The sequence below is a fragment of the Xiphias gladius genome, chromosome 20, assembly GCF_016859285.1.
Source record: "Xiphias gladius isolate SHS-SW01 ecotype Sanya breed wild chromosome 20, ASM1685928v1, whole genome shotgun sequence".
Classification (NCBI taxonomy): domain Eukaryota; kingdom Metazoa; phylum Chordata; class Actinopteri; order Istiophoriformes; family Xiphiidae; genus Xiphias; species Xiphias gladius.
In genome coordinates, this window is record NC_053419.1 from 1,966,701 (window position 1) to 1,986,943 (window position 20,243).

Sequence of the window (20,243 nt, forward strand, 5' to 3'; positions counted from 1 at the left end):
GTTTTGATTTTTAATGAATTTTCAAAAATTTCTCAAAAAAATGTTTTTAATTCGTCATTATACATTACTGACTGTAGGCCAATAGCAATGTCAATTTTATCCATTTACAATTAAATCTACATAATACAGTGTGCAAAAAGTGAAGGGGTCTGAGTACTTTCTTAAACCACCATATGAAGATCTCTGAGTTTTGGGTCATGTTCAGATAGACATCAACACCCTGGAAAAAACATGGGCCCCTCATTCATTTCAATGAGACCCTTGCAATGATACAGTGATATCATGCAATATCGAACTGCAATGGTCAATCAAATACATTCAAGCCTGCAATCCTGGTAAATTACTTAACACGGACAACTTAAAAGTATAATTATCACTATGATAGCTTTCCAGAGTTATAAATTCTTGTCTGCAGTATTATAAACAACTGTGCAGTGTTTTGGTGTCTGATAGGACTTAAAAAGAAACTTAAAAGTCATGGATGTATCACTCAGACTGGCCTCCCTGTATTTATCTCATCATCTCATGATAACTGAAACAACACAACCCCAACAACATAGATCCTGGCTTTTTTTTTTTTTAACTCAATGTTTTTTTCTGGATGCTGGGTTATGATGCTTTTCATCCCTGTTAGCGCATATAGCATATACAGTAAGTTGTAACACTGTATGAGCAACCACACAGCAAGTGCAAAGAAACACAAGGTGCGGTAGAGGGGAACAGATCTTGACTGGAATAAAGCCACAGTACCTGTTTTACATACCTATGATAAATCCCTGTAGGTTATATATCAATACACAGTCCACAGAGGGCAAACAAAAGTTAATCTATTATTCAAGTAGTTTGAATAAAACTTTGAATAAAACCACAGAAAATAAAAGGCACTTTTGAGTTACAGGTAATCTACAATGTGGTGCACTTATGCATTAGGTGCAATGGGTTTTACAACAGAACTCACCCAATGTATGTTTTGGACGTTCTGCCCTGACCAGTAAACATACATCTGGCAGCAATGGTGTCACCATACTTCAAATTCACCTCCTTGTTAGCAGGATAGAAAGCCTGGAGAGAAAACACATTCACTGCTGAGCAATGAGCAAACACCACCCTACTTGAAAAACTGCTGTTATCAATATATTCTTAGTTGAATTCAAATCTACTAGTCACAATATACATCTAACCTGATTATTACAAACTCCTTATAGAACCGGGAGCAACTTCGACAAGCTTATAGACGCAAACAGATACTCTGATTTGGGCCCTTATGTTTGCAAATCACACTTTTCTGTCATAACAAATGTGTAAGAGGTTTACAATCCGACACAGAGTGGTCATTCGTACAATCAAGATAAATCCCATTAATAATGAGACTGTATGATTAATATCATCCAAAATATCTACAGTTTACATCACAACTCCTAGAATTCATAAGTAAATGTGAGAAAATTTTTTTTATCTAAATATCTGATTCTCTTTGGACAAAAGCATTGGAGATTTCAGCATCAAATATGTATGAGATATTTGGTTATAGGATTCAAAATAGTATGAGCTGGAGCAAGTCTTCACTATCACACATAAATGTGACTTTGATCCAACATCCCATTATTGCAAGTTAGCACCCACATTAATGCATATGTTCAAAGATTGTCCCAAATTGATCATGTACTGCATACAATATTTGTTATACTTTTGAATGTCACAACATACAGTTGGAGCCTGAGCCTTTGCCTGCTTTTTTTTGCCATTGGCATCACACAAGACACATTCACAAAACACTCAGCAGAACGTCAGCAGAATATACCAGTTGCACCTTGAGCCATGCTCTTAAAGTGGAAAACTAAAAAATCATGACTCCTGGAGTCATTTTTTGTTTTGTTTATGTTGTTTAAAAATACAAACATGAGAAAACCACTGCATTATGGTTTTAACTGGTTTGGCATTATTAGATACATCTTCAAAATGCTTTTTTGTCAGACCAACAGTCCAAATCCCAAACTGACATAAATTATAATGATATAAAACAGAAAATCCTCCCATTGGAAAAATTGGAAATATAGAATATTTGGCGTTTTGCTTGAAAAATTACTTAAATGGTTGATCAATTATCAGAATTGTTGATGAAAGGAACAGTTAGACATTACTAATTACTTATTCACTTTCTTGCTGAAAGTTCGATGCGAATATTGATAGCACTTACATATTTGTTGCTTGATAGCTAGCCTGGCTCTGTCCAAAGGTAACACACTTTGAACAAAGGACATTTCTCTTTTTGTATGGATTAAACAAATGAGATATAAAATGGTAATTAGTAAGCTTTAGAGGTACTGGTAGGCCAATTTTGTTACCTTCAGACAGAGCCAGGCCAGCTGTTTCCCATGAATGAAAGAATGAACTTCCCAGTCATTATGCTAAGCTAAGCTGAAGGCTGCTGGCTCCAGCCTCATATTTAGCGAACAGGTATGATGATGGTATCAATCTTCTCATCTAACTCTCAGCAAGTAAATGAATAAGGGTATTTTCCAAAATACCGAACTGACTAACTAGTGATTTCAAAACTACATGGGAGTTAACATTTTGTAACTGCCTTTTAAACTTGACCTACAAAAACTGACTGCTTCATTTACAAGAGAACTTTCATGAGAGTGACCAAATTTTACCATGGAGTCAAGCTAGTATGTTAGAAGAATGGAAGGCTGGAGTAGTCTCTTCAAATATCACTGTATTTTCTAAGTTTTCTGTCTAAGTCTTCTCCATCTTACAGAATGTCTACATAGAAAGCGTCTCAGCTGTGTTTTTTCAGTCGTTTCCCGCATGTCTGATGTAACAGGTTCACTTCTTCTTAAATTAATCCAGCTATATACAAAGGCTGCATAATGGCTCACTTTTTACTTGTGCTATACATGCATATTTTTATGCTTCAAGTCTATTTTCTTATCCATGTAACTACAGTGATTGACTATTGGGCTCTGAGTGCTTCCAAAACACAGCTGACGGCTAGACACAGATATAGCACTGAACCTGCTGCTACTGCTCTGCTAATGTGCTCCTCATACTACACCTCCTGTGTAGCCACAGTATTAAGAATAAAACCTTGACTAGTGTACTGTAGGTTTCTGCAACAGCAAGCAGTGGGTCATTATATAAAACATGAAATTTTAACAGCTGAAAAAGAGTAGCAGAATCGGACAGGAAATGAGGAGAGGGAAGTGTATGACATGGAACAAAGGTCCCCGGCCAGACACAGGACAGAAACAGGGACAATGTAGTTACATGACATGCGCCTTTAACCAGTCGGCTACTGGGGGCACTCTGAAAATGTCAGTTTTTAATTGGCTTCTGATGTGATAATCTACCTGTGGTAGCTGAGGAGACTGTCTTCCAATCAGGCTCCACTTCCCATCTCGGATCCTGTAGCCACTGACCACTTTACCTGCAACAGAAACATATATCAAAACTACCACTGATACTGACAAAAATTAATCTGAATCAGCTAAATTCTCTGGTATGACTCACCAAGGTCGTGTGTGTGGGTCCTGAAGGCAAATGGGTAGATGGGATAAGAAGTGTAATCACAGGCGATGTCTGCATTTGTAACTAACAAAGAAAAATAAAAGGATTTCAAGGCAGGACCATTTTCTGCTCTATCCTTTTATCAGTTGCAACAGAAACATTTGAAGGTGGAATGTGAATGTGGACAGTTTAGATGGAAAGTGTACTGTACAAAAAATGTGAATATGTTCTTATTTTTTTGCAGTTAGGGCTGGGTAACTTATCAGCTCAATACTATTCTAACTGTCTTAATTACATATCTTGCTCCACAAAACAAAAAAATGCAAATGCATCAGTGTTTAATGCTGACTAAACACGAACAAGCTGGACAAGAATCTTGCCTAAATAAATTGCAACACACACTGGCCACATCCCATAGTGTTTGCATCATTTAACAACACAGTGAAATAACCAGACATTTTATGCATGTCAACATGTGGGCTTTGGGTTTGGATCAAGATTCCTCAAGCTCTGACACAGACAATGCTAAATATATGGATCATGCAGCTTAAGGAAAAATAATGTGTAAAGGTAAGTAGTGTATAATTAAAATGATTATTGTTCTGATAATGGATAATCAATAATTTCAGCCAATAACTACATCATATAATGCTTTGGACAAGAGACGCCACTTAAAAGCCAGTTCTTCTGAGTGGGGATTTTTGTCTCTCTGCTTTCCCCTTTCTCTCCTCTGCTCTCTGTGTCGGTGTGTATCTGTATGAGGGTGGGCCTGAGCTTCTCACACTCCCAGCAGACAACAGGATTGTAATAATAATAATTGTAAAGCAGCTTTAAAACAAACATGTTTTAACAATTATTTTTTTTCTGAAACCACTGAAAAAAGACACAAAACAACAAATATCAAACAATACCTGACCCTCCCCCTATAAGAGGAACTGACCCTTCGCTGAGGCCCTCCCTAGGACAGCCACTGTCCAATCCTACATCAGCAACCGTAACTAGGCGCGGGAAGCCTATCAAGTTTTCACAGCAAGTGAAAATGCCGAAACGGTGTCCATATGGAACCTGCAAGTCTGAAAGCAGATATTCTCAAAATTTAGAGGGGGATGTTAAAAAAATATAAGAGGAGAGAGATGTGGATGTGGAGATATGGATTGAACAGTGTGGAATAACTCACTCACAGCTGCATCCATCGAAAATCAACAAAAGCTCCTTCATTTGCTCCAAGGTAAGACGCTAACTAACGTTTGCTAGCTTAGCAAACACTTGTTAGCAAACAAAGATGGCTGAATATTAATTATAGGTTACTTATGTTTTAACTTCAAGTTAGGTAGTTGTGTACCATTCGAAGCTGAGCAAATTTACCACATAAAAAAAAAAAAAAAAAAACATTAGTAATGTTGGTATGAAATTGTGGCAAACCTGTGCAGGATTTAGTTGTGCTTTCCTGTTTTGCTTTTATGAAATCTAATGCATGGATCAAATCCACGATGTGGAAGCAATATCCTGGCATGCTTTAAAGAAATGGAAAAGTGGGGACATTTAGTTTTGCTAGCTATAGGCTAGTACAGTATCTTGATAATCAAAGGTATAGGGAGTCATAACAAAATGTTAGCTTAAAATAAAGCAATATACTGACTTGCCTTGCTGTGCAGTAACATTGTTGTTCCCGTATATTTTTGTCCTGTACATGAATTGTCAGGACATGGGATGCCTGCTGCTTGCATTCCCTCGATTTTAATGTCCTTTTCGTTCAAAATACTTTGCTGACGAATTATATTGTGAATGTAGCCCTCAAATGCATATTCTAGGTCTTTCTGTCTACTTCTCTCTGATATTTCAAAACTATTATTCCAGAAATTTGCTATTTATTCCTCCAGAACACCTCCCACTGATATCATTGAAAACGCCATAAATTGACATACCAAGTGTGAAAGGTTGACAGGCGTACCAACAGTAAGAAATTGAGGAGGGATTTAGCGAAGGGTCAATTTAATATCTTTGAAACTGACAAATTTAAATGTGGGAAAAAATACACCAAACATACCTCTTTTTCCTGGAAGGATGAATGTGTCCACAGACATGAGTAGGTATATGCCAGCAATGAATGGCTGCCTTTGAGGATGGCACATAGAGCCACAGTTAGAGGATAAGAGGCTCAAAAGTTTTGGTTTGATTTTTTTTATGACTTTTCCCCTGACATTTCCTTCCTATTCCCTCTTGTCAAACATCTATAGGTACATTCTTCATGGTGCTCAGGAAGAGCAAGCTAAATTCGGTGCTGCTCTTTATTCCTATACAACAGGTACAAAATTTCAAAGTTCCCTCCAATAAGATTTTTTTATTTCAGCAGTCAAGGGTAAAGTTCATGTTTTTGAGGAAATACTTACGGCTTGGATGTCATTCTTAAGGTAAGTCCTGAGCAATCTCTATGATGGTCTGCAAAACAAAAAAATAAAATAAACTGCCACGTTCTTCATCTGAAGGAGCACTATAATCACCAAATATCTCTACTTCCTCACTTCAGAAAGCTGTCTGGTGGAAGTGTAATAATTTAGGGGTTGAGGCTAAAGTATGAGAAGTACACTGTTCTTCTCCCAAAAATACAAAATTTAAGAAACTCTCTTTGATTATTGTTTTTTGAGTGGGTCAGGTAAAAAAAACTGTTTTTCTGTGAGGGAGAAGTAAATCTGATCACTCAATCTATTCAGAATTTGTCCATGGAATTTTAACATGTGCAACGCTGATATAAACTCAGTAGACACACAAAGAATTAAATCTCACAGTTTCCCTACAAAACCAGATTCTAAGGATTTGTATACCACAACATAGAGGTTTCAAAAGAGCTGGAGAGCCATCTCAAACTTTGATCTACAGTACCTTGAGTGCTGTGTTTGGTGGATGGAAGTTGTATGCTAAACTATAGAAAACTCCAAGGATGCAGCTAGCTAGATTTGAATATGCAATTTTTACTGGTTAGATGTGTATGATAAAATATTTTTGGTCCTGTTCCTCTTTTGTTCCTCTTTCTTCTTCCACATGGCTGCTAACTAAACTAAATATATTATAATATCGGAATTAAAAATGTCAGCTATAGCTGAGGGAAAAATTATTATACAAGATTTCAACGTTTTGTTCCTGCTTGCTGACTTCATGTTTACCAAGAAGTGACAGCTCTTGTTGTATTTGGAATGACTCTTAAACACCTGAATCTTTCCAGACCTTACTGAATTTGCTTTAAATGAAAACATTAATCGCTCGGAAACATAAATGTCAGTACTTTAACTTCCATTAGGACTCACCTCTGAAAGCACTGAGATCTCCATAATGGATCTGCAGCACAAAGTAAGACGTTCCTGAATTTCTTCCAACTTTAAAACCAACATCTGATGAGACAACAGAGAGAAGAGCAGAGGTTAGAGAAAGACATGAAACCCCATAGAGATATAACCACCTGAGGAACAAAAGAAAGATGTATTATTGTACATAAAAAACATACTTGACAATACATGATCTTTCTTTGCCTCATTTATTTTCAGTGAACTACTAACTACTAGTAAAGAAATAGTCCCTATGATTATAAGAACTGTAGTCTGGGGGTTATACAGAGTAACAGGGACACTGTTTCTGGCCACTTTTCAATAATGTTAGCACAACAAATTAAATTCCATTTACCTCCATTGTATTGGTAAGGAGAAAATGAAACTCTCCACATGGCTAGATATAACCAGAGGTCAACTAATAAATATGACTTTTAGTAATTGTGAACCAACCCCTTTGAGAGACATACCTTTGGGTAATTTAGTAGGAGGTGCATTCCGAGCCCACGCATACATAATGGAGGGTTCATCCTCACAAGTGCCTTTTACACTGCCACAGTCCCTGGAGATAGAAATGACGCAATCAATACCACTTTTTGTTTATGAATGACCAAATGGGAAAACAGAGTGAATCACAGAGGTAGTCACAGAAAAACACATACATCTGTCCCCACTACAGCAAGTTGCTGTGGTGTTCCATAACAAAGCACTGGCACTCAGAGCAGTTCCACTGCCAAACTCAGTATGTACAGGAACAAAAAACCGAGGGGCATGTTACAATAAATTAGTATTATACAGATAACAAAAACAATATTAAATTGATACTTTTGCCCTCCTGAATGAACCATGACAAGCTGTAACTACTGACACATTATCACCTTATGAAGTTCTTCTGGTGAACATGTTAGCAAAAAGTTTTCTAATTGCACATTCATCAGAAACAGAGCAACATTCCTTTGGAGTGGTTTTTGTGTCCATCTGATCAATTTAAGACCAATATTGATTCTCTTTTAGCACCGTTCTTGGTGTCTCCCAACTCCTCAGGGATATATCTGGCTCTTCAGCTGCTAAATGGTCCACTATGTTCACCAGCATATCTCTAACTGTGTCTGTCCACTGTTTTCTGCTGAGCACCTGCTCAGTGGTTATTTAGAGATTTCTCTCTTAACGGCTACCTGCTGCTACTGGAGAGGAGGCTGATGATAGCACTGAGACCAAACCAACCGACTGAACAGTAAAGATGGTACGAAGCTTCATAGAGCTGGGGGGGACTGAAGAACTGGTGCTAATTCTCTGCGGATTTCTCACTATGACCGATCACATTACACGCAGTCATTTGCCTAGTTGCCAGTATAAAAACACTGACTGGTGCAGCTTTAATACAAACTGAAGCGAGGGAACATAATCTTCCCATCAACCACATCATAACAAGTAGGATTGGAATTTGTGGGCTTCAAAATCTTACACCTTGCATCAGAGTCATAAAGATATGAACAGCATATCCAGCAATGTCAGCATTCCAGATTAGACAGACAAAAAGAAGAAAGAACTCCATTTCAGCAAGATATTACATTTTGGGATTGTAGAAAAAATGACATAGCAGTGGATTAATACTGATAACCCCAGTAAGCTGCAATACCAATACAATCAAAACCAATGTGGTGTCTGAGCACTGCTATACAACGCTGCTAGCAGCTGCTATAGGATGTACTGGGGTTAATGCTATGATTATTACTGATAATGGAAAAGTCTTTGTAACACTGCCCCTGAGCTTTCAGGTTCAGGTTCAGGAGCTTTACTGCTCTTCACACCCAACCTAACTCAAGGGGTTCAAACATGAGTTGCATTATTAGGTAAAATAAATTGTTAATATTTTAGTTCAGGAAATATGAATGTTTTAATATTCATTTGGAAACTCTAGTTAGCTTGTGCCTTAAGTAAATGTTTCCACTATTCCCGATACAGCACTGAAAACAGGTACAGAGAATAATTTCACTGATTTAATTGACATTTTGCTGATAAAAAAAACCCCTTTATCTTTGTATTTAAACTTTTTACTTTACCAATGAAAATGTTCATTTCAGACGCTGAGCTGTGACCTGAAGTTGGATATTACCAGTAGCTGCTGGTGGAGACAGGAGTCTGGCAGCCAAACAGTAGCATGTGATGGACTGTGTCCATACTGGCATGAGGTATGAAGTCCACTGCGGAGGAAAAGCACTGTGTTTAAAATAGTTAATACTCAAAGAACTTCGTTGAGTTATTCAACACACTTTGGGTATAAAGACTTAGTTCACTCGAACCATTTCTGTCTTAACTTGATTTGCTGTCTAATATAATTCAGACACACCTTTGGTTAAATCATGTGCACCTTAGATCAAGGACAGCAAAGTGCACTGAGGAATAAACATACGTTGCAGCCCTTCAGTGTAGGGGTGTGAGAAAATATCGATACACTTGAGTATTCTGATATTATGTTTTGTGATACTGTATCAATTCTCATAGACACTGTATCGATTTGGAGTTAATAGTTTACATGCAAAGATTTGTGGCAGACAGTGGCTCATTTTGTGTTGCATTTAAACCTCTGACCACTAGATAGCAGTGTTTTAATCTATCGTCAGCTTGACTCTTCCACTGCAATGTAACAATGTAGTAGTCGTGTAAGGGTGCGACGCAAATATTAGCATTAGCAAACCTAGCTGACTAGTAACGTTACCACTGATGGGTGAATCAGGAAGGGTTGGACCGGCTCCCAAGGCTTACACTGCTGAAGTATGGGCCAGTGTTCATTTTTGCAACTGGTTTTGATGTAGTTTTAGTCTTTAGAAAATTTGTATCAGTTTTAGGTCATTTCATTTTTGTTAGTTTTAGTCTAGTTTTAGTCAACAAAAACTAAAGACATTTTAGTCTAGTTTTCGTCAGTCTCATTTAGATCACATCTTTTCAATTTTTATGTCTTCAATGCATTTGAGGCTACAGCTGTCACCACCTTTGTGTTCAGTTACCACGGTTACAAGAGTCTCTTACAAGGCGTCCATGTCAGTCTGCTCTGAGGTAGTGCAGACTGACTCACCTCAGTAAATCCATTTAGCATTTCCAAACTCTATTCTGTCTATGGCTATTTATTTAAACAGAACCGGTTTCTCTAATCTAATCTAGTACAGTAGTTCCTGCTGATCTATCATTACTGCAGCCATCTGTACCTATGACTGCAGAGCAGTGAGTCATTCAGAAGCTGGATTCACTCACTTTATCACTAAAATACTGTTCATTTTCTGGGTTTAGTTTGAGAGGAGACACTATATCAACATATAACATCAATAGTGTGATTTTTGTTTAGTGAACATCGAGAGGACAATTTGGAAGGACCGACAACATTAATCCTGGAATTTATTCACTCCTCCTGATAGCAACATTAAAGATAGCCGACTGAAAGTAAAATTATCATTACCTCCACATCTACAGCACTTGCTAGTTACATTAGCTTACCTTTTTATAGATGCCATCGTGCTGCCTGTTTTCATAGTTTGTCTGCACTGTTATGTTGCTGCTCATTGTCTAATTCATAGTGGATTGTAGATTAATTTAGGCCATAAATCTGTTTCTTCAAAGAACAGGTAACGTCAAATAACATTACTGACGGACAAAAAATTTTGCAAGGTGTTTCCTATCAAAGTAGTGCAACAGGTTAAATGGCTAAATCATCTTCTGAACTGGGGAGGAAACATTTTTACTAATCACGAGCTACAGAGTTTGCATTAAAACATGTCCATTTGTCCATCTTTCACATTACTGTTTCGTTTTTATTCGTTGATTAAAAATGTAATACATTTTGTCATATTTCTTGTTTCAAAGGTTACTTTTTATTTAGTTTTAGTCTTGTTTTAGTTGTGAAAAATAGGTTGCCAATGAATATTTTCTGTCATAGTTTTCATTGACAAAATGAACACTGGTGTGGGCACATTTTGGCTTCCACAATAAAGAAGGCACAAAGGAGATTGACAAGAGCCATGCCATTTGCAAAATGTGCCGTGCCAAAAACAAATATTTAGGGAACACAACGGATCTAAGAGCACACATAGCAAGACACCATTCTGATGTGCAGCTAATGGTAAAGCAAACGGCTAACGTTAAATGAGTGGATCCCTCTGAACTCACTCCATGTAACACTGTCTGTTGACATTTTTTAAATTTACTTCATTTCTTTACCTAAAGAATCCTTCAAACACTTTTATCTTATTTTTTTTACTGACACAGGCAAATGTTAATTGATTTGATCAGATGGCAGAAAAAGTATTGCTATGATGTCGGATGTTACAGGGACTGTGATAGATACAAATGTTCTGATTGCATAAACAAGTAACCTTTTTTTTACTCAGATTTTATGCATATTGTGGTGTGTTCTTTATAATGACAGTTTTCATAAAATTAGATTAAAAAAATCACAACATATAACCTTGCTTACAGTATTGCAATATATCACATTTTATTGAATTGTAACCCCTGTATGATGACACGTGTCGTATACATTATAGAAATTCTTGCCAATACAGCAGTATTGGCAAGCAGCAGTCATATCCCCCAAAACACAGATTTAAATGTGTGTCCTCACCAAAATTGTCAATGAGTTCAAACACACTGTTGGTCAACTTAAAATATTTTAAAGAAAATATACTCACCAATATATGCATCTCGACTAGCTGGCACAGGAAATGCCATGCACAGGTAAGTGTCCGACTAAAACATGAAAGAACAAAACGATGATATTCATTACTGAATAATAGAAAACAATCATCATTTGCTGAATCATTTTTAGATTAATATTTAGAGTAACAAATTTATTTAAGTTTTAACAAAAATACGGTTATGAGCACAGTTTATGCGTGTCATGTCGACTGGTGAGCAACATTCAGCACAGTAAATTCTGATTGTGATAGTTCCTGCTCATAAAACTCAGTAAAAGCACTAACTCTTCATGCACAAAAACACCGACACACTTGTCAAATGCAAAAGGTGTGTTTAGATGGGACTCTGGTATGACAAATTATAGGAGGACAAGCGAGTACCCTGTAAAAAAATGTAGGTACTGGGGCCGTAAATATTTAGGGCTGAAAAAGCAATAACTCCTAGAGAAATAAACACCATCTGGTTTCTAATTTCACAAGAGATAATAATGATTAGGGCTTCAATTAATGATTATTTTCATTAATTATCAACTAGTTGAATACATACTTTCTTTAGTAATCAATTAAACGTAAACAGACTCACCCCAGCCGGGGTAACACCAGGCATACGAATATCCACAGAGAAGTTGTGAGAGTTTGTTAAGACCTGTTGCTGCTCGGTCCTGGACACACAGTTGCTAGGATCCAACAAGACATTTTCCTGAGACCTTAGGGAGGAACATAGGAACGGTGTGGTTTCCTTCCGGCTTAATAACAGGACACTCATTTATTAATAGCAGACTCAGCAGTATTATTGGAGTCATACTGCCTACTCTGAAGTCATACACAACAACGTAACTACACGAAAATAAAAAAGTTTAAAAGAAAAAGTTAGATTTTCATGTCACCCCATTTTTTAAGTTCATGCCTAGCAAATCCTTCTCCACTCAAAGCATGTGTATAGCTGACACACAAGAAGAAACTGTTGGATGTGATGGATTCATAGAGTCGTACTCGTATGAGCTGGAGTCTTCAGAAGAGGAAATACAACAGAGAAGTGCTGAGAGGGAGAGACTGAGGACAACAGTGGACACTAATATCACTCCATTGACTGATAGTAAGGCACTAAAAGCCCCAAACAGAACTAGAGGAGACTGGTGGTGCAGCTGCAGTTAGTGCTCAGCAATGCAAACTGAGGCAGAATGTAGATGCTGCAATGAATGGGACATTCTGGAGCCAATACTGCAGGAGCTGCAAGATGCAAGAAACCAGGATGAACTTTGATTTGACATACACCACCTGGACTTTCTTTAAGGTGGACAAATAAACAGAGCATAAAAAGGATCTGAAGGGAACAGAGCACTTCATTTTCTAATGCTAACTTTGTACAAGTTGAAAAGGTAAAGAATAAACAGCAATTGTTTACAATACGAAATATGTTCCCATGCATGCATATAGTGGCTTCTGCCTTACAGGAACAACTCATACCATAAACTACAGTACCCACATATTTCGAAGAAACATGTCACTTAGCAAAACAATGTGACTCACTGGTTGTTTTAATAGATTTTCAACAATGGAGCTCTATGGAACTGATGAACAAATTAAATCACGTTTTGGATACACAAACAAAACTGCTTGGTAGCATAAATGCATTATTGTTTTGGTCTTTTCATGGGATTTGTTGACAATAATCAAAATATAGAAAACTGCCAGCCTTGTACTTTTAGCTGTGTTCAGAATGTCATTAGCACTCGGTGAATGAGCACTGTCATTTATTTCAATGAGCCCATATGGCTGGAACTGATGAGCTTGGGCCCAGTGTATAAACCATGCATATTCCATTTACCACAGATTAACTACTATTTACTGAAACAGAATATGTAGGGAGGATGTGAGCACAAACATACTTCAGACCAGTATGCAGATGGTTTTCTAGAGTGACCTGTGATTGATATAAGGTGAAGATGAAAGATGAGGTTGGAGATGGATCTAATAATAACATTGTTCCTTTACATTGTTAGCAAATTTCAAGTTGTGTTTTTTTTTCTGCAGTCTCCAGAGTGATCTCTAAAATACCAGTCAAAGGTGCCTTAAATTGCATTTGTATGGATCATTTTCTCTTTTTATTTGCATTGGAGGCATCAATTTATTGTGTTTATGATTGTTTCCATATGATCCTTTATTGTGAAGCAGCTTTTACACTCTCTTTTAATATGAACACTATAAAATTAATCGATCCTCTCTGATAGTTGGCGATGATAACTGAGATATCACTGCTGATGATAAATTAATGATAATACACACGCTATAAATCGCCACACACGTGTAAGGACTGCATGTAATGATGACTGCTCTGGCCTTGTTGGACAGCCTTGCTGTTATGACACAATCAGGAAAATTGAACTTCATCTTTGATATTTCATGTCACTTTCACGTCTAAAAAAAACAGTAGACTAAGCAGCAGTAATGATATGCACACAGGTCATTCAGGGTGGAAGTAGACCGGTCTATGGCTAACTTTGGAAGTGGAAATGAAGTCTTGCACATGTGCCTAGTTCCACTGTGACTGAGATTTATGAAACAGAAGCCTGTGCATGTACTGCTTTATAAATGTAATGAAAATAATTGTAATGCATATTACTATCTTTATACGCAAAGTTTAAGTTGTGAACATACAGTACATGCAGTTTTATGCTCTTTGATACATACAGAGTGGTTTCAGAAAATATGCAGACCCCATCACTTTTTGCACAGTCTTGTGTTGTAGATTTAATTGTAAATGGATAACATTGCCATTTTTTGCCATTAGTGTACACTCAATAACCTATCATGAAAAAGTGAAAACATGTTTTGGAAAATTTTGTAAATTCAATAATGTTCAAAAACTAAAATCTCTCGTTTACACAAGTATTTAGACCTTTCACTTTGGTCAGGTGAAAGTCCACCTGTGGCAAACTGAATCGATTGGACGCCATAAAATCCTTTGCATGTTGTACGGACAAACACAATGATATAGAGCAATCCACAACAGCAAACTTTGGCCACAGTTGCTGCAGCAAAGCTGACAGGCTGAGAGGATGAGACAGTTTCCCAGAGCCAGCACAGCTGTAGACAGCTCTACTCACAACTCTCCTGCTGCTATGGTTAACATCACCACCGACATCATATCTTGGCAAACTAGAAAGTAAGCGGAGTGTCCGTGGGCAAGTAATTTGATGTTACCGGACACACAAATGTGCCACAGGTACCTGTTTGGTAACTAACCAGCTTGGATTAACTATCACAAACATTAGCAAACAGGACAAAAAATAAATAAATACTGCCCTACTGGCTCCGTGAAACCCAGCAAAACTAATGTCAGACACCTGTCAAGCAGAAACAGAGCAACCTCCGCATCTAAGTTCATGCCCTTCAGCTCTCGGAGGTTTCGCCATCGTTGCTTCACCAAAGTTAACACAGCTCTTCACCCTTGCCTTGATCATAGCACTTCTTTTACAATTTTGGTTCCTCTGAGCCTCCCACCTTTGGGTGTTCCTTGGCCATCTCTCCTCCTTAACAATGCCACTCTGTTTTGGCATATGCGCCGCTGTCACGCCGCCTCCTCTGCAGCCCCCACCCACCCCATTTCCAACTCCACAAATTCTGGCTGCGACGGAAGGTTGGACCGTTCTCCCTCGCCCCCCCCGGTCATCCTCCATTCGCGCTATCCGCCCCTCGCTCCTTCTTCTTTCCCTTGTTCCTGTTGCTGATTGGCGCCATAACGCTGTGTGGATCGATCCGAGCCACTTCGTTTATATCCCACTAACAGAGCCCCCCAGCACTCACAGAGCAGACAGCTAGCGGACCGTGAGGAGCTCTTTACTGAATTTGACAAAAGGTGTCTTGAATTAGAATCGCTGACTCTACCTTTGAGGATCTGAATACGTTTGTAAATGAGAGATTTCAGTTTCTGAATTTCAATAAGTTAGCAAACACTTCTAGAACATATTTTCACTTTGTCATTACGGGTTGCTCAGTGTAGACTAATGCGCAGAATGACACTTTTATCCATTTATAATTGAATCTACAATACAATAATGTGTGCAAAATGTGAAGGGGTCTGAAGGCAGTGTATGTACTGTATATTGTGGTCCTGGGTCAAATACATGCCTAGTGGATGATATGCTCCCTCACGGCATGTCTACAAAGAAAGCGCTTCAGCTGCGTTTTTCACGTGTGCTTCTCCCACGCCTGACAGAACAGACACGCTGCTGCTTGAACGAACCCAGCTGTCTGGCCTACGTCACGGCTCCCATTTTTACTCACACTACGCGCGCGTAAACGGGGTCCCAAAGCACGTATTTACGCTTTCGGTCCGTTTTCCTGCGATCTGCATGCGTAACTACTGTGACTGCGTACTGGGCTCCAAGCGCTTCCAAAACGCGGGGGACCCACAAATCCACACTGCACCTGAACACACCCAGTGAGGACGCGGAGCATTGGAGCTGCCGCCGTCGCTGCTGCTCTGCTCGCGTGCGGCTCGTGCTACGCTTTCTTTACGTCCACGCATTGTTGTCGTCATTTGCTTGTAGTGGGCAGAAATTGGTGTTTCTTTAAGGTGAGACAGCAACTGCACTCCCCAAGAGCAAAGTAAATTATCTTCTATCACCCAAATTTGAAAGTGTGCCTTTTGAAGAAAAACCGGAGATTAAAGCCTCTATGCCCACCCGCCAAGGGACAGTGTTACAAACCAAACCACTGGTAAAAATAACCACAAATCTGACGTGGAGTGGATCTCAAGGAATAAATGGCTAACTGCTAGCTTGTCAAAAAGGGGGCTTTTTAACTTCCCGTGTGTGTTATTGGAAGGGGATGGGAAGTCCACTAAGAGCGCGGCTACTGTGATCGCACCAGACAAGTCAAGTGGACGATCGCTTTGTGCACCGTAAGCACTCATTGTTTGTTTCCCATCCACGGTCCTGTTCTTGTTAAGCGCTCGCACACAGTTTCCTGTTTTTTTTTCCAGCTCTACTGTCGAATGCAAACAAATGAGCTCTTCCTCTTGCTGTCAGGGGGTCACCACCACGAACTCCTTGAAGGGATTTCCAAACGTGAAAGCGGCAGAAAGTATCTGGACAGTGCAGAAAAATTGGACTTTCTCGGCAGAGCAAACTGTTACCCACGCTGGCAGCACATACAAATGGGGAACAGAGTATCTTAACAGTAACTTGAAGAGACTAGTTATGTGCTAAACCAGAATATCGCCTGACTTTAACTGTGTGGAAAATTTTATAAGTTTTGCAATTTGTCCAAAGTAGTTGGTTTTTTCCCACCTAAAAACGCCACTGTTCTCACTATACACTAACAACAAGAACATGAACAACTAGATGCTCCCTCATCATTTGCCTATATTAAGAAAGGTAGAGAGTAATGTCTGGTGGCCCATATGGTTACTTTGTGTATAATCTGTCTAACAGAGGTCGAAGCTCTACACGTTACATTTATTTTTGGGGGGCACTGGATTTTTTTTCACATTCGCATGCTCTAATTTTAAATGGCATATATGATCAAAATGCTCACACTGCAGAGCCTTGCAATTGTTGCCATATCTCAAAGATTAAAAGGTACCCTAGGTTTTTGTCCACTAGTAGTGCTAAGCAGAGCGATATTTTTATGTGCAACTCATTGTTGTGTTTGTATGTTATGCATGCGGACAATGCAATACACATTCCTGCTAATAATTTTGTGCTATTCCACTAACTGACAGTGGCAGTAATGCACAAAGAAACATAGCAAAGCACCAGCATAGGCAGTAAACTGAGAGGAAATAGAAAACAGGACAATTGAAATGCATTCAAGGTGTGCGTTAGACCTCAGGGATACAAACAGTGCGTTTTGATAAGAAACTAATTGTGTTAGTTAACAAGAAAATCCACCAGGCAGCTTTAAGCTGGTGGGTAAGCTGTTGTCTTGAACAAGAGGAATGATTAAGATTAAAGAGTTAGGAAAAATTATATTTCTCAACAGATTTACAGCTGAAACTTTTACAAAGCTACTTTTTACATTTCCAGTCAATTCTCTCACAAAAGAACAAAAAGACCTTTTTTTCTTACCTTTTGGACCTGTACAGAGGGTTTTGTATTTCCATGCAGTGGCTGTGACAGATGAATGCTAGCACCATGACACAGAGCACAGGGACTCCCATCATGACCGTGATTACCACGGCGTGTTTCGCTTCCCCAGCTGTCTCTGCTGTAAATGTGAAACAGCGGCTGTCATCACTACCCTGTCACCTAGGAAAGGACTGGGTTGATAAAGTGTACATCAGAGTGCCTGACTCACCTGTTTTATTTGCTCAGCTTGGTTGAGGAGTAAGGATATGAGGGGAGGTGAAGGTAGTATCCCTGCTGGACCTCACTTCTTTAGCATGTTGGATTGCAACTTACGCTTGGTTCCTCCCGGTAGGTAAGATAGCTCAAAAGTCTGTCTGGAGCAACCACCTGAAAAAAGCCTGTGTGTTAAGTGACTGGTGAGGTGACAAAAACCCAGCACATACATGGAACCTAGTAACACAGTAGGCTTTGTCAATGCACTTTATTTTTTTACATGTTGTTAATAGAGTAGTTAAAACTGCCCCCGAGTCCTCAGTAACCCTGCATTATAATAAGGAAGATGAACTCATTGTCTCTGTGTGCACCTCTCTCTTTCTCATACTCCTATTTCTTAAATAAGTCTAACTGGTCGGACTTGAAAATGATAGAAATAGTTCAAAATAAACCTCAGACAGAAATGTAAACGACCCTGGTATTAATGGTTCCATGCCTAGTGTAATTAGTAAACACAGTAAAATCCTCTTTCACAGGATATTTAGTCTTGTATTGTGATATTGATATACACTGTGATTTTTGTAACTTTTATGAGAAATAAAATGATAAACTGTGTATGAATAAAACTACCACAGGGGGAATGTCTGTTTTTGTCTAATCCATAAAAAAATAATAACTAATAACTCAAGGCACTTCATCACATTTATGCAAAAATCACAGAAAAATACAACATTTTTTATAAATCAGTCATGCTCATTGTTTTGCAAAACCAAACAAAAACAATGTAATGGTATGATACACCCAGAGGTACAAAAAGTATGGCCAAATCTGTCAGCTGAAGATCCTCCAACCCTACTACCCACCATGGAGCTCTAAGCCTTGCTCATCTACGTGCGCAAACTGCCTTGTGTCACGTTTGCCTTGAAACCCGGTGACGCTTATAAATGGCAAAGGAAAAAGCATTGAGATGTCGAGCTTGCTCGGTGACTCATCGCTGTTAACCGAGGAAGGTGGAAATAGAAGGGAGAGGAGGAGTGTGAAGGGGCAGCGCTGTTCTGACATCACAGCCCTCTGAGGAAATAGATGAAACTATGGAAACAGGGCTCATCTCACTCATGGACCACAGCACGTATTCCACCAGGGTTTGAGGCTAAACAGTTTCACGTCTCTACAGCCACCCGACACCTAATTTATAGCCACCTTAACGTTCCGCGATTATGGTCGACACGGCTGTTGCTTTCGTTATTAACGTAACAGCTGGCCAATGCCATTTACCGCAGAGATGGCACAAGGTAGATAAGGTACATCTGCCTAGGCTAGGGTGGAAATAAAAGTATACCCAAACACGAAACCTGTTTTATTGTCTTAGTTAAATATGTTCAAAATTAGTGGGGTTTTTTGTTTTTTCATACCGAAAAGACACCGCTAAGGATAAACAGATGTCATGCCTGAACTAAACAGGAAGTGATAAAAAAAAAAAAAAAATAGCCATCTTTAACTAGCGCTAAGCTACGATGCATATAAACATGCCAGACCCTCTAAGAAAGCAAACTTTGGTGGTAAAAAAGCAGCTACAGCTTGGCTGTAGCTCAGTTAGCTCCCTAATTATATTATTTATTGTCATGTCAGTATTGTACATGAGCTAACATTAGCTATCTTGTGCGTTGGTGTGTGTTTTGACAGGTTAAACATAGTATCAATTATGAGCTGTGGTCGGTGTCATTGAAAGTGTCTAAATTGTAGCCCACCTTAAATTAGAAAGCTAAACGGGAAATTTTAAGGAGAAATGCTTTGTAGATAAAAATGGTACCTGTTCGCTGCAGCTGGACGTCTTTCAATCGCCTGCACTGAGCTGATAACCTGCCTGTGTGTCGCTGGTAAGAATCAGTAACGACCACATTTCCACCTTTTCAGAGTAAAAGCATCATCTCAACAAATGTACACACACGAACATTTCTCTCTCTCTCTCTCTCTCTCTCTCTCTCTCTCTGTGTGTGTGTGTGTGTGTGTGTGTGTGTGTGTGTGTGTGTGTGTGTGTACGCGCGCGAAAATTAAAGGGAAAATGAATGACTAAATGACGAGAAATACAAACAAATGCAGATGCTTTCATACAGGGCACAAGAGGTCACTGTTGGGCTACAACGAATTGTTATTTTTGTTGTTGATTGATATGCGATTATTAAATATATATTTGTATCTATATAATGTTAAAAAATTGGGAGAAAACCCCATTTTTATTTTCCAGAGTTAAAGTTGACATCTTCAAATGTCTTGGTTTGTCCGACCAACAGCTCAAAAGCCAGAGAAATTCAGTTTACTGTCATGTATGACACAGAAAAGTATCAAATCCACACATTTAATAAGATGTGACCAGAAAATTCTGGGGATGTTCGCTTGAAAAACAATCAAAAAGATTAATCATTTATCAAAATACAGTG

General features: G+C 38.7%; 1 protein-coding gene across 2 annotated transcripts in view; it reads right to left on the reverse strand.

Annotated features, from left to right (window-relative positions):
* pam (peptidylglycine alpha-amidating monooxygenase) overlaps positions 1–19,712 on the reverse strand; it is a 50,497-nt gene extending 30,785 nt beyond the window's left edge. For both annotated transcript variants that reach the window (XM_040157051.1, XM_040157050.1), the window contains exons 1-13: positions 19,616–19,712; positions 17,822–17,979; positions 17,593–17,731; positions 12,102–12,225; positions 11,513–11,570; positions 8,947–9,034; positions 7,301–7,392; positions 6,813–6,896; positions 5,901–5,949; positions 5,558–5,625; positions 3,514–3,594; positions 3,354–3,430; positions 959–1,062 (exon numbers count right to left, since the gene is read on the reverse strand). In XM_040157051.1, the coding sequence (XP_040012985.1) occupies positions 959–1,062; positions 3,354–3,430; positions 3,514–3,594; positions 5,558–5,625; positions 5,901–5,949; positions 6,813–6,896; positions 7,301–7,392; positions 8,947–9,034; positions 11,513–11,570; positions 12,102–12,225; positions 17,593–17,687 (920 nt within the window). In that variant the 5' untranslated portion in view covers positions 17,688–17,731; positions 17,822–17,979; positions 19,616–19,712. The remainder of the gene's footprint in view (positions 1–958; positions 1,063–3,353; positions 3,431–3,513; positions 3,595–5,557; positions 5,626–5,900; positions 5,950–6,812; positions 6,897–7,300; positions 7,393–8,946; positions 9,035–11,512; positions 11,571–12,101; positions 12,226–17,592; positions 17,732–17,821; positions 17,980–19,615) is intronic.
* Between the last annotated feature and the right edge of the window lie 531 nt (positions 19,713–20,243).